General features: G+C 49.8%; 1 protein-coding gene across 4 annotated transcripts in view; it reads right to left on the bottom strand.

The window, feature by feature from the left end:
- The window catches only part of MTMR4 (myotubularin related protein 4), a 57,623-nt gene that overhangs the window by 9,276 nt on the left and 33,745 nt on the right, over positions 1 to 14,602 (bottom strand). For all 4 annotated transcript variants that reach the window (XM_027704955.1, XM_027704958.1, XM_027704957.1 and 1 more), the window contains 5 exons: positions 14,008 to 14,124; positions 13,275 to 13,357; positions 12,964 to 13,130; positions 11,076 to 11,172; positions 5,370 to 5,483 (listed from right to left, as the gene is read on the bottom strand). In XM_027704955.1, coding sequence (XP_027560756.1) covers positions 5,370 to 5,483; positions 11,076 to 11,172; positions 12,964 to 13,130; positions 13,275 to 13,357; positions 14,008 to 14,124 — 578 coding nt within the window. The remainder of the gene's footprint in view (positions 1 to 5,369; positions 5,484 to 11,075; positions 11,173 to 12,963; positions 13,131 to 13,274; positions 13,358 to 14,007; positions 14,125 to 14,602) is intronic.

Raw genomic sequence — 14,602 nt, 5'->3', positions numbered from 1 at the left:
TTGGATCTCAGCCAAAGGTTCTTCCCCCAGAGGCTGGTTGGGCACTGACCAGGCTCCCCAGGGCAGTGGGCACAGCCCCAAGGCTGCCAGAGCTCAGGGAGGGTTTGGCTGATCCTCTGGGGCACAGGGGGTGACTCCTGGGGCTGGGCCTGTGCAGGGCTGAGGGTTGGACTCCGTGATCCTTGGGGGTCCCTTCCAACTCAGCACATTCCGTGATTCTGTGACTGCTGCACTGAGTGCTGAAACAGGGCAGGGAATCTCAAATAACCATTATTCATGACTACAGCACTGACAGAGGGTAAATTAGCCTTGTATTTTTATTTAAAATAATACAGAATCATAGAATCATTACGGTTGGAAAAGACCTCCCAAGATCATCAAGTCCAACCTTCGACTTCTATTTATATATAGAAATATATACTTTAATCTATAAATATATCATATATAAAATATATATTATTGTATCTAGATAGGTATTTATATATTAAACCAGAGAGAAGAACTTTAAATCATTATGGTTGTACTTTGGGAAAGTAATAACTATTCTACAGAATCACAGAATGTGCTGAGTTGGAAGGGACCCACAAGGATCAGAATCCAACCCTTAGTCCTGCACAGAACCATCCCTAAGAGTCACACCAGTCATTCTACAAGATCCCAGAATTGTTTGGGTTGGAAGGGACCTTAAAGACCATGTTCTTCCACTGTCCTGCTGTGGGTTGGGACACCTTCCACTTTATTTAATGCTGTTTTGCTCTCCCCTTCTCTTTTTCCTCCCTTAAATTATGGACTGGTTGTTAAACCATTTCACTTATCACCTGTATGTTGGAAGGATGAGCTCACTCGGCATCAGACTGGGGAGTTTCTGGGTGGAGGCCTGAGCTGGTGTTTATCAACAACCCCTAAATGTGAACCCTACCCTGGCTGGTGCTTATGGACGCCTCCCAGGAGGCCTGAAGCAGGAATACATTCATTTTTTACATGAACACACTGGTCAAGTCACCCACAAATGACCTGGAAAGGGAAGGGACCATGAAGTGACAAAGTTGCTGGTGACAGAGAATGACCCAGGAGGGTCTGTGGCTGCCTGGAAAAAGTTGCAAATGCTCTCACATGATAAAAACAGAGACTGAAATTTAGTATTAATAAGTGAAGAATGTTTACAGATGATCAAAACACAACCCCAGCTATGACATGGAGCAGCTCAGTGCAAACCAGCAGCCAAATCTCAAAGGCTTGGAAGTCACTGAGGAGCTCTGAAAAAGCCTCATTGCTCAAGAGAAGCAGAAAGGTTAAGATTGTGGTACCAGTTTTTGGGAAAAGAATATGACAGAAAGTATCGTGGATTCACATCTTAACCAAAATGACACAAATTTTTCACTAATCCATCTCAAAAAGGATCACGTCGTACTCAAACCTCCAGAGAAGGCAGAGGTACAGAAGAGCTTCACTTTAGGACCAACTTAAGTAGGAAACAACCACCCACCATGACAGAAGGACAAGAATGGAGGAGAAGCATAAAGGGTCATGAAAGATTAAAAAAAGGTGAGTTTGGAAGATTAGTCTTGTTTTCCCCTGAGAGAAACACAAGCAAGCGCTGGAATGGTCATGCCATACCTTTCAGAAAAACAAGTATTTTTTTTGACAATGAACAAAACAAAGAATGGACTCACTGCCACAGTGCAACGTGGAAGAACAAACTGTTCCAAAATACATTCCAAAATTCTTGGTGGCAGGTCCACCAAGTGACCATGACACACAGTCATGGTGTAGTCATCTCCTGAACAGGTGTAGGAAATCTAAGATCCCAGCTGCTCCAAAGATGCCCCAGGAAAGAATACCTGCATCCCTGTCCCATTTGTTACACTTCCCCAAGGTGCTGCTCCTGGTGCCTGGTCCTTCCTGGAGATGGAATAATGGACTGGACATTATCCTGCACCTCACACCTCACACCAATCGTGCTCAGCCCTGCCCATCTCTTCCTGCAGCACCTCTCTGAAGATCACAGAATCACACAATCATGGAATGGTTTGTTGGAAGGGAACTTAAATATCATCTCATTCCACCCCCTGCCACGGGCAGGGACACCTCCCACTAGCCCAGGTTGCTCCAACCTGGCCTTGGACACGTCCAGGGCTGGGGCAGTCACAGTTTCTCTGGGCAACCTGTGCCAGGGCCTCATCAGCCTCCCAGGGAACTACTTCTTCCCAAAATCCCATCTAATCCTGCCCTCTGTTAGTTCATGTAGTTTCCTTAAGGATATCTCACAGATAATAGCAATGAAGACTTTAAACTTCCACAGAAATAACATTCACATTTGGCCAAGTTGAAATACCGTGGGGTCCTTTACTTTTGGTGCCATTTTGTTTTGCCAGGTGACTGGAGAGCAGTCACTCCCAGGAGATCTATTCCTGCCTTCAGGATCACTCAGGGATGGATAACACAGACAGCAGCAAAGGCTTTGTTTATACTAGTAAATGAACCAGAGCCAAGGTGTGGACTTAAGCACCGGGCTGTGATCTCCAAGCCTGTTTGTGAGCCACCCACAGTCCCCGGCCTGTGCCAACCAGCACTTTCCCAGACAGCGCCTGAGCACGTTTTGGGAAAGGCAGGTGCCGTGCCAGGGACTGCTCCCAGCAGGCTGTTTGGATGCAAGGACACTGTTTTGGGATGGAAGGCACGGGAGTGCAGCCGTGTGGGGCAGCCGGATCCAGGCAATGCTGTGACAGAGCCAGAGTCGCGTTAAACTCGGAAAACTTCTTGGGAGCACAAACCTCTGAGCACTCCAACAGCTGCTGGGGACTTTCAAGGGACACAGTGACCTGCCAAAAACACGAGGAAATGCGGCAGCACTGATGAGTGTGAAGCCACCAGCGAGCAGAAAGTACAGCAGGTGCCAGTGGAGGAACCAAAACCACAGCTGAGCTTGCCATGAGCTGCCCAGGACAGGGCAGCACCCACAGCCTGACTCTGCCTTCTCCTGCATATCTCCCCAGCATGAGCACAGCAAGCATTTCAGGGCTTTTCTTACTTGGGATTTTTGGGGAGTTTTTCCTCAAAGGAAAAAGCTCCTTTCTTGAAACTGGAATGGCAGAAGGTGCTGGAATGTTTTAACTTACATGGAGCAAATTACTCTTCAGGGACTTCAGTTTAGTTTTAATGACTCAAGACCCTTTCAACATCCAAAGCTGGAGCATGAAGCGCCTTTGTAGTTTATCAGTTGAGCTTTTCCTCTCAGATTCATTCCAATCACAAGGCTAGAGCACATCTGATACTGTCAGCACATGCCATGTAAGCCACAACAATCATCCAGAATGGATTAATTAATATCTGGTTTAGTGGAAGGTGGCGGGGTGGTTGGAAGTAGATTATCTTTAAGGTACATTCCAAGCCAAACCATTCCATGAGTCTGTGATCTCCCAAGCCCTCTCTCTGTTATTTCCCCGCCATGGGAGTGCTCATCCACAACACAAAGAGCAGCTTGGCTTAAAACACAAGAAAGAGCTTGGAGAGGGTTTACTGAGCTGAGCTTAAAGGTTTCCAACTGAGCTGCGTGTGTTCAAGTGCTTCCATTTCCCAGATCTCTGGATTAAACTCCCATCTCACTGTGACGTGATCTGAAATTCTGGCATGATCTGAAACTGTGACATGATCTGAAATTCTGACACGATCTGAGAGCCCGAGAGCGAGTGCCCAGCAGTGCCCAGTGTTCCACCCGCTGCCTCCCTGGCAGCCAGGGCACCACAGGCACAGGTGATGCCAAGTGTTGGGATCTCTCCTGCTGCCACAGTCCCAAGGTCTCCTCAAGGTGGCTGTGCAGACAGAGCCATGCTGAGCAGAGGCTGCCATGCCGTGCCCGTCTGCCTCTGCACTCAGCTAAATAATTAATTGCATCCTCTGCCTTGATTTAGAAGTGGCCTGTGCCCAGAGGCTGCTGCATCTCTCCTGTGCATCTCACTGAGGGCTGAGATGGAGACCTGAATTTCTGCTCTGCTTAAATTGGACTTTTACAAAGAAATCTGATGATGTGGAACCTTTGGTGGCATGTTTTACAGATGTGACTGTCACACAGCGAGTTCAGCCTTGCTCTCCAAAAGCTCTTAGGTCTATCCAACAGTCCCTGGATGCAGGATTCAGTCTCTCCTGAACTCCAAGTGAGGAGGAGGAGCTGAGTGTGAAGCTTTTCCTTTCTTCCCCTTCCACACAGCACAAGGCACTGCAGAAGCAGCCATGGCCCTCACAGACCCTCCTGGACAAAACATTTCAATCTTGAGGGCAAATGCTAAAAAAAGTGCAGGAAAATGCGAGACACACACGGGCAAGCACTTGTCCCATCTTGTCACATCCCCTGTCAGCGTCTTCTAATCTGATCCCAGGCTGCAAAGGGTTGCAGCTCAGCCTGTAAATTACTGGGTACCATTACAGAGATATAAAGCAAGGAACAAAATAATTGTTGGAGTAGGAAAAAGACACGGCTTTGCCCTCGGGTGGGGAGGCACACTGGGACAGGCTCCAGAGCCAGGCCATTTTTAGCAAAAGGAATCACAAATACAATTAACTTCTTAGCTGACTTGGCTCCAAGGAGGGACAGGCTCCCTGAGATAAGCTCTGCTCATTCTTACTCTGCTGCACAACTGAGTTCTAGAAGCAACACACGGTGTTTTGCCAGCATTTACCAAGCCATGAAACGTGAAGATGCAGAGTTAAAGCATCTGTAAATTCACTGGGCTTGCTTCCTGACTTTTGTACTTTCCTTTGCTGTGCAGCTGTGATATTTTAAAGTTTTTTTCTATTGGGATTTGGTGACTGCTAACACAGAGTCTAAGGCTAGAAACCATAATGTACATTTTACACCAGGCACCTTCAAACCTGGCTGGCTTCAAACACATCAATCTCCCAGGAGACAAGTTTAAGGAGAGACCACCCCCTACCCTGCAAAGCTCTGCTCCATTTGCCTGGCCTCCTGCATCCCACTCTATGGATTATTTCTGGAAGGTTGGCCAGGGAATATTTCATAGAATCATGAAATATCCTGAGCTGGGAGGGACCCACAAGGATCATCCAGTGCAACTCCGGGCCCTGCACAGACACCCCAACAATCCCACGCTGTCCCTGAAAGCGTTGTCCAAACACTCCCTGAGCTCTGGCAGCCTTGGGGCTGTGCCCACTGCCCTGGGGAGCCTGGTCAGTGCCCAACCAGCCTCTGGGGGAAGAACCTTTTCCTCACATTCTCAGGCAGGAGGCAAAAGGAACGCCCAGCTCTCGCTGTCACCCCTTGCTCCTCAGCCCTGTGGAGCTCACCTGGCTGCCCAACCCTGTGCAGGACCACGTGGGTTTGGGGGAGAGCACAGCTTTGGGTTTGCATTTACCTGTAAACCACCACAGGGATCCTTTTCCATGACCTGAATGAAGCCACGTTCTCCAGTTCCTTATCAGTGATCCAGACGGGGACCAGCAGCTTCTGGGGATAACTGGAACAAAGCCTGGAGAAAAGGAAGCACGAAGGCAAGATGAGGACTGGGCAGTCAAAAATCTACTCCAGAGCAGCTCACATTTCTCCAAACTCAACATGCAGGACTTTGGCTCTTCATCTCTGTCTCAGTACAGCCTCAACATGGAAAAAGTGACCCAAAAAGTGCTGTGAGGAACTGAGACAACTTCTTCTCACTCAGGCCACACCTCCAGGCCCATACTAAGTATCCCAGTACTTCCCAAGGGTGCCTTTGGAACATCCTCTGGATTGAAGAATGTGGGTTCAGAAGGGTTTAGTGGAACAGTCAGTAATTTCTGTGGGGCTTTGGTTTTCTTGCAGCAGGTGCAAACCCAGGTACACACAGAGCTTCTGGTAAATGATGACCTGCAAGAACACAGGTCACCTTGACACATTTCTCTGTGAGGAAGACACAGCTCTGCCCAGAAAGATGGCAGTGGGGACTGGGTGTATGCAAATAAAATGAGAGGAGGGAGATCTAAATAATACCTTGTCTGGTGGGGTGCCAGAAATCAGATTCCTAATAGGCAATTGAACATGTACCAGCGGTGAGAGGAGAACAGAGAGAGGAGAGAGCACTGCCAGAGGGCAGGGTTAGATGGGATATTGGGAAGGAATTGTTCCCTGTGAGGGTGGGAGGCCCTGGCACAGGTTGCCCAGAGAAGCTGTGGCTGCCCCATCCCTGGAAGTGTCCAAGGCCAGGCTGGAGCAACCTGGGCTAGTGGAAGGTGCCCCTGCCCATGGCAGGGGGTGGGATGAGATGAGCATTAAGGTCCCTTCCAACCCAAACCATTCTGGGATTCTGTGAAGCACACACAAAACTCCCCGAGTGCAGGGGGAGCTTCCTGGCTCCTGCAGCTCCTGCCCTGCCCCTGGTGCTCCCAGCACAGGCTGAGGGCAGGCTCAGACACAGCAGTGCCTGGAAGCTGGACCAGCTGAGCCCCCACGGCCCAGGCTGACACAGGTGGGTACATGGCAAGGAACATCAAAGAGCAGCTCCAGCTCTAGGCTATAACCCACATCATTTAGCAGGAATGTTTCAGGGCAGATGGGGAGCAAGGTGAAAGCGGTGAAAATATCCAGCCAGCAAGCTCCAGAGGGTGGGCTGGTGTTCCTGAGCCCAGGATATCCCAGCTGATGGCAAAAGGCATGAAATACTATTAATTAGTTTGTGATGCTACTGAAGAACTGCCTGCCACAGTGCAAAAAGGCACTTCAGTGTCTAGACAGCTCCTCTGAGAGCCCCAGGCAGAAAGCAAGGCTGGGTAAGGGATAAAAACAACAGGGTGAGGAATCCAGGAAGCAAAATTAAAGCTGTCAGGTAAGAAGGTGAAGAGCAGGACGTCTGTGGTAGGATGTCTAGGCTTGGACATCTCTGAAATGCCTCAGATTCCACGTGTAAAGTTGGACAGGAAATTAAAGAAGCACTGGAGCATGACTGAGGATGCAGGAATGTGGAAAGGGATAGCACCTGGTGAGGTCTGGAGGAACTTTTGGAATAGATGAGTCTATACAAGAATGGGCTTCATTGAAATGCAAACAGAATCAGTGCCCTGGCACCTCAAATGAAACATTAAGGGTGATGTGTTACACTACAAACTGGGGGGAGGCAGGCCAGGAGAGGCTCAGGAGCATTCCAAGAGCTAAGGCACTAAAACTTAGGAAAACAGTAAGACAGAAATCAATAAAATTCAGGTAATGAAACAGGACTGCCTTAAGAAGTTAAGCCAAATTTAAGCAGGGTGCATAGAAACAGGCAATGAGGTCAAGACAAGCAGACGTGTCTCTAGGCTAGAATTCCCAAAAAATACCATAGAGGAAGTGAAAAGCCAGGATAAGTAACTATGCCAGCTTAACAGCATCTTATAAACTTGATACAAGGAAGAATATTAGTGGTACCCTAAATTTCAGAGTACAAGCTTTGTACAGGCTGAGCTTGTGAACACAGTGTGGGGATGTTCCAGGGAAATGTGAGGGCAAAAGTGTGAGGCTCAGAGCTACCAGCATCCTCCAGAGCGTGCATGGACCAAATCCCAAGCCTAAACAGGAACAGGGCAGCATTGAGGCTACACTACCAACCCCTGGAGCGACAGGAATGACATCCAGAGATTCCTGTGGGAGACTTGTGTTGCTCCCCACACAGAACACACAAGTGTCACGACAGTGCCTGAGACAAAGGTGACATTCTCAGACATGACCAGGTGTTTCTTGGTGCTCCCAGACAAATTATACAGAAGTCCCTGACTCTCTTATTTTGGGCCTAAACTGCTGCAAAGTAGAATAAATGAAAAATCACTTTGTCACAGCATTTATCACTCAGTAGGTTTAACAATACTTTCAGAGGGGATAATGATCCCATGACGGTAACAATGAAAAGGGTGAGGGGGGAGCTGACAGATATGATGGTTATTTAAACATAGAAGCATAGGATTGTTTAGGTTGGAAAAGACCTCCAAGATTAACAAGTCCAACCACCAAACCAGCACCTTCACCATGTTCACCACTAATCCATGTCCTCAAATGCCACATCCATACATTTTTTGAACATTTCCAGTGTTGGGGAGTTTGATACCTCTCTGGACAGCCTGTTCCAGTGCTTGACAGTCCTTTCCATGAAGAAATTTCCCCAATATCCAACCTAAACCTCCCCTGGTGCAACTTTAGGCTGTTTCCTCTCCTCCTGTCCCTTGTTCCCAGGGAGCAGAGCCTGATCCCCCCCTGCCTCCCCGCTCCTGTCAGGGGGTTGCAGAGCCAGAAGGTCCCCCCTGAGCCTCCTTTTCTCCAGGCTGAGCCCCCCCAGTTCCTTCTCCTCAGACTCGTGCTCCAGACCCATTTTTCAGCACAGAGGGAGCCCAAAAGGGAACCACCTGTGGTGGGGTGGCCTGGAACACTCTGGGACCACACTGAGCCCAACTATTGAGGGAAACATCCTTGGAACTGTGAGGTTTGATGGCAGAAAAAGGGTTGGAACAACATACCCACATAAATTGGCACCTGTGGACAAGGAGCATCTTCTGACCACAAAGATGGGGAGAGAAATCACAGAATCATGGAATATCCTGAGTTGGAAGGGACCTGCAAGGATGGAATCCAACTCCTGGCCCTGCACAGGACACTTCAATAATCCCAGCATGTGCCTCAGAGCCTTGTCCAAGCTCTTCCTTCACACATGTTTATCACTAACAGTCCTCACAGACTTATTGCTCACATGCTCCTTCAACAGATCCAATCAAGGACACTAATTATCCCATTTCCAATGGTACGGACAGTATTAAAATTTATAGAGAATTGTAACAAAATAAGACAAAATATGAATTAAGAGCAGTCCCAGAAACAAGCAGGAAACACCAGCTGGGTAAAGCAGCAACACAGAATTCCAGGCAGCTTTTTCCTCATAAAGTCAAAAACAAATAAAAGCACCACTGGAGAAAGATGAAACCTGAAAACAACCATCAACAGTGGAGGAAAAGTGGATTTTTTTTTCCCTTTTTGAAGGAACTACATGTGTACCAAACCCACCTAAGGCTGCCATGAAACAACTTCTCCCTCGGACAGCCTGGGTGCACCAGATGGGGAATGCTGGAGTGATCCCATTTCCCTGGGTGTACAGATCCCTGGAGATGTGGGAGCCAGGGAGAGCCCGTGTAATAATTTTATTATCACTGTACACTTTTATCAGGGCCGAAGGAGTGGTTGTTATAGGCTTGTATTGCTCTCATTTTATGATGGCTGTCTCCAGGAAGAAGATAATAGTTCCCAGATAAGGACATCTCGGAACAGACTTGAAAGACAAGGAACAAAGCCATTGCCTTGGAGTATCCTGTCTTTAACAGCACTGTTTTGCCAATGCAGGGAAATAAAAGATAAAAGGACTATAAACAGTTAAAAAGTAACCTGATCCCTGTGAATAGAGGCAGGTGGTTATGATCAAAAGCCAAGGCAGGATTTAAAGACACACTCCCCCAGCAGCAAGAGAGAACTGGTTTGAGTTGCACAAGGCAATTACACCACCCTTGAGATCCCAGGATGTCTGCAGGAAGCTGGGACCTGCCAGCATCCCCAGGGAGGAACTCAGGCAGGTGGAGGGAAGCAAAGCCAGGCTTGCTGAGGTTTGTTTCAAAGTCCTTTCTTCCGTGGTTGGGCTGGAAATCAAACACCTGCCTTCAGAGAAGTTGGTAATGGCTGTGGATTACTGGCCAGGAAGTGAGGCACAGATGGTCAATGGAAGCTGAGCTTTCTGAAATGGTCAGAGGGAACCACACCCCAAAATTTAACAGGGGAGAAAGCCTGACTGCTCTCAAAGACATGCAAAGACTCTACCCAGGGCAGGGACCCTCCAAAACCAAGCAGTTCAGGATAACAAGTTTTCTTTGACACCCTTGGAGAAACTGCATAAATGCAAAGTCATGTGGACAGTTCCAAAGCAATGATGTGGTCAGTGGGGACAACGGGGAAACTGTAAATCACCCCCCAAATCTCTGCATTCTTAAGGATGAGAGAACAGGCAGCAGACTGCAAAACTCCACTGGCATTTCCCCAGTCCAGTGTCTCCAAGGCACTCCCAAAGAAACCAGTGTCCTGGAACTGTCCAGTCCACAGGTGATAGGGATGCCTTTCCTGGCTGAGACAGAGACGAAAGACTGAGGGATACCAGTGGTTTCAAGGAAAGGATTATAGGGAATGCACAAATGAACATGTCCATCAAAGCTTAATAAAATCCTGCTGGCTTAATGCCACCTGCTGCAAAGAGAGGAGCAGTGCTTCTCCAAGAGTCCTGGGCTCCCTCAGGAGTAGAAAACCGGTTGGAAACACTGATGTGCTGGTGGGAAAGATCTTCTAGAGATCCCCACTCCAACTCCCTGCTCACCTGCAACACTGAGATGGGAAACACCCTAATGATGGAGAAACCCCTCTTCCTGGGGATCTGCCCCAGCCCAGCACCACATCCTGGGGAATGGCTTTTTTTTTCCTTTCATGGCCACTCTGAGCCTCCCAATCTGCACTTTGGGGCTGTTGGCCCTTGCTCTGTCACGTGCCCCTGTCAGGAGGGTTTCAGTCCATCCCCTCTGTGAATGCCCCCCCAGCACCTGGAGGCAGATCACCCCTCCAGCTTCTCCTGCTCTGACTGAACGAGCCTTGCTCATTCCCAGACTCCCGAGCATCCCAACAGCTCTCCACTGGCTCAGTCCCAGCTCCTCACAAAGCTGAACAGATGCCCCAGTGTATGAAAACTGTTTGTCATGTCAGAGAACAACCGACCAGAAAGACAAACCCACGATGGACGGATCCTCCAGACTCCCAAATGTCTTCCAGGAGGAATTAGAGCCCCATCATTATAAACCACCTGAGTCAGCAATTACCCTCTCTGCCAGCTCTGACATTTGGGCTGTATTCCTTCTGCAATTCCACAATGTGAAAGGCAGAAAGAAAAGGGATCTGGCTCAGACACTGAACTGCCTGAGGGCTGTCGAGGCCAGGAAGGGGGATTAGCTGGAGTTTGACTCACCCACCGCTCTGCACGAGGATGAGGAAGGGAAAGTAAGGGGAGAGGAGAGTGGGGAGAGCCTGGTGGCGAAACACTCACTTGTAATTGTTGTTGATGTCAGAGACGCGCCAGACGTTCTGCAAGTCAAAGCCCATCCTCACCAGCTCCATCTCAAAGCGGTACCTCACGTGGTCTCCTGGAGATCAGAGCACAGGGACTTACTGACAGCACCGAGGGGATCTGAACGTGGTCATGGCAACTATTCCAGGCTGGAGAGAATCCCACACTGCTTTGGGTTGGGAGGGACACTAAAGATCACACAGTTCCAACCGCTGGCTGTGAACAGGGACACCTTCCACTAGCCCAGGTTGCTCCAAGCCCCATCCAACCTGGCCTTGGACGTTTCCAGGGATGGGGCAGCCACAGCTTCTCCGGGCAACCTGTGCCAGGGCCCACCACACTCTGATTAAAGAATTTCTTCCTAATATCCCTCTGGCAGTTTGAAACCACTCCCCCTTGTCTTGTCACTCTTTGCCAACATAAAAAGTCCCTCTCCTCCTGTTATAAGCCCCTTTAGCCACTGGAAGGGGCTGTAAGGTCACCCCTTCTCCAGGCTAAACATCCCCAGCTCTCCCAGCCTGGCTCCAGAGCAGAGGGGCTCCAGCTCTCGGAGCACGTCCATGGCAAGGAGAAACTCCAGGGCAGCTGGATGGCAGCAGGGACGGTGCTTCAGAAGCCAAAAAGACTTGTCCCTCAGAGGGGTTCCTCTGTTTATTTTGTCAAGTCAGATCACTTTTCGTCTCAGAGCACAGAGCAGGATGGAAACAGCCTCCCCATGTCACTGAGGGAGTGTGGGGAGTTAATTTAATCCACTTTTGCCCTTCTGCCAGTGACAGCTTCCAAAGTGGATGTTGGGAACCCCACGGCAAGGAGTACTGAGCACCCACCCCAGGCAGTTCCTTCCTCCAGACTGCTCTCAGACGCTGACTCAGGGTTTGCTCTCTTATTTTTAGCCTCACCTCACAAATTCTGGATGCCTTAGTTGCTCCAGTGTCAAATCTTGCTAATAAATAAATACTGCAAAGCTCTTTGCCTCAGTCATATCCTGCAGTAACAACTTCCAGAGGTGAGTTTATTTATACTTGAGAATACTACCCTCCCTAAAGGAAAGACAACACGTATCTCCCAATTGCTGGTGTTTGGGGCATGATAAGGACACAGAATTTACCTTTTCTCTACCAGCTTCTCTTTGGTATCTCTTTCAGCTCTACTATTGAACCTCATCCCTCTATCCCAGCCTCTGTTTGGACATTTCACTCAGGCTACTGCTGCTCTCCTGTAGGATCAGCACATTTTTTAAGCCTAAAACCAGGTTTCTCACTCATTTCAATCCCCTTTTGAACAGTTTAATCATGAATAAGACAAAGCAGCTGCAATGGAACCTTGTGTTCCCAGAGAAGGGAAACTCCCAATCCACACGAGGGCACCAGCACAGCTCTGGTGTTCTCTTCATGGATTCAAGGATTTGATTTGTGCCTGTGTAAGGACGAGCCAGAGCTCTCCACAGACCTGATCCTGGGAATGTCACAGCATTTCTGGGTGTTGGAGAAGAGATGCAGATGGGCTCATATTAATTAGGCTGCCTCAAAGCTGCTGATGTTTACAGGACTGCCTGAGCTCTCAATCATCATGGTGAGAGTGCTAAAGTATGGGATGTTTTCTTCCTTCACAAGGAGAAAGGGAAAAGCTGCTTCTGTGGTGCTGGCTCAGAATGTTCCTTATTATATTCATAACTGTAATTCTTTTTACTGTGCTTGTTCTCCTGCAGCACCCAGCCATCAGCTGGACTCAGGATGAGCCAGCAAGGTGAATTTGGGCTATGGCTGCAGCAGAGCTCAAGACACAGCCAGACAGGGTTTATGAACAGCTAAATTGCACTGCAGTGCTCCTGGGCAGAGGAGCAGGAAGGGGACAGGGAGGAGCTCACCGGGACGGCAGAGATGTGCATGTTGATCCTCCTCATCCACGCAGACTCCCAAGCACCAGGCGTGGTAGGCAAATGCAAAGAGGTCCTCAGGCTTGGCAGGGCGGGCGATGGCTCGGGTCAGCCTCTTCAGCCACTCCTGGCACTGCTTGAAGGTGGAAAAATGGCACCTGCGAGCACAAAGGCAAATCCCCCTCAGTGGGGACATTCATCCGTGGCCATGGACAGCTCAATTCCCACGGCAGCACAGAGGGAGGCACCAGAGCTGGTCAGGGCCTGCAGCAGCACCCACCCCACGGCAACACAGCAGGTACCTGATCACTTTGGAGTCCTTGCAGACGATGTGAAGCTGGAACATATCCCGACACTCCACACTTTCCATCATCCTCAAAGGCACCTGTGGGGGAGGGACAGATGTAGGGCATGACAAGGCACAGCACGACAGCAGCCTCAGCAGCCCTGCCCGCGGGCCCCTCACGCTCAGTCACGGCTCCAGCAGCAATCACGAGCTGCCGCCGGGAACTACAAACCCACTCCCGGGGCTCTGGAGCCTCATGACTCAGCGTGCAGCTCCTTCCATGATTACTATTCTGATTCCTGCTCTGTCCCTGGGTAAGCTCCCACCAGGGGCCAGTTACTGACTCAAGCACATCCAGCCAAGCAAAGGTAACTGAGCCCAACAGCAGCTGCAGTAAGAGGTGGCAAGTCGAGACAGTGAGAGAAAGCCTCAGGCTCCCACTGTCTGACTCTGGGTTGGTGAGAAGTCTCATTAAAACTGGCCTGCAAGAGACCTCAACAGCCTTAAAACCACCAAGGTTAAAGCTTGAATTTAAAGAGAACAGCAAGGGAAAGGCCTAATTAGTATCCAAAAGAAAACCCCATCCTCACACCTCAGTACAGCAGCAGAACAGCAACTGCATGCCCAGAGGCAGCATCAGGCCTGGCATCCTTTGAGAAGCACCTTCTCATGCCACAGCCCCCTGAAAAAGGTTATTCCCACCCGTCCCCGCACTGAAACCATGCGAGAGGTGACGGATCCAGACTCACATTGATCACGGAATCCTTGAATTTGATGTGCAGGCGGTAGTTGGAGATGGCGATCACGGCGTCGTTGGCATGGCCCAGGTACTCCACCCCCTCACCCTGCAACACAGTGAATGGCACCTGCAAGGGAGACAGCGCTGGGTCAGCACTCACACACAGGCAGCACATACCCCAGCCACAGAAAGGGAGATCCTTTTGCACTGGAATTCCCAGAGCCGCTCTTCCCACCGCCTCTGCAGTGCATTTCCCATGGGAAACCATTCCCAGCAATGTGCTCCTCGTGCCCTGAGAGCTGACAACAGCATGGAACAGCACTGGACCCACTGCCCAGCCCCACACGTGGATCTGCTTCCCAAGGATGCCTCCAGAGCACCTCCTGAAGGATCACGTTTATGGAGGAGAGGTGTGAGCACACACTGCACACCTGGCAGTGAGGGTGTGCAATGGGGCAGAGGGATCAATGATCCCTGCTCTTAGGAGAGGGCAAACCAGCCCTGGGACAAGGGGCAGCACTGGAAGGGGCTGCCCAGGGAGGTTTGGAGTCCCCAGCCCTGGAGGTGTCCAAGGAAGGACTGGACGTGGCACTCAGTGCTCTGGG

The sequence above is a fragment of the Neopelma chrysocephalum genome, unplaced genomic scaffold (assembly GCF_003984885.1).
Source record: "Neopelma chrysocephalum unplaced genomic scaffold, ASM398488v2 Primary Assembly neopelma1_299, whole genome shotgun sequence".
Taxonomy (NCBI): Eukaryota; Metazoa; Chordata; class Aves; order Passeriformes; family Pipridae; genus Neopelma; species Neopelma chrysocephalum.
Note: the sequence above shows the minus strand (reverse complement) of the source record. Positions and strands in the feature narration are given on the sequence as shown.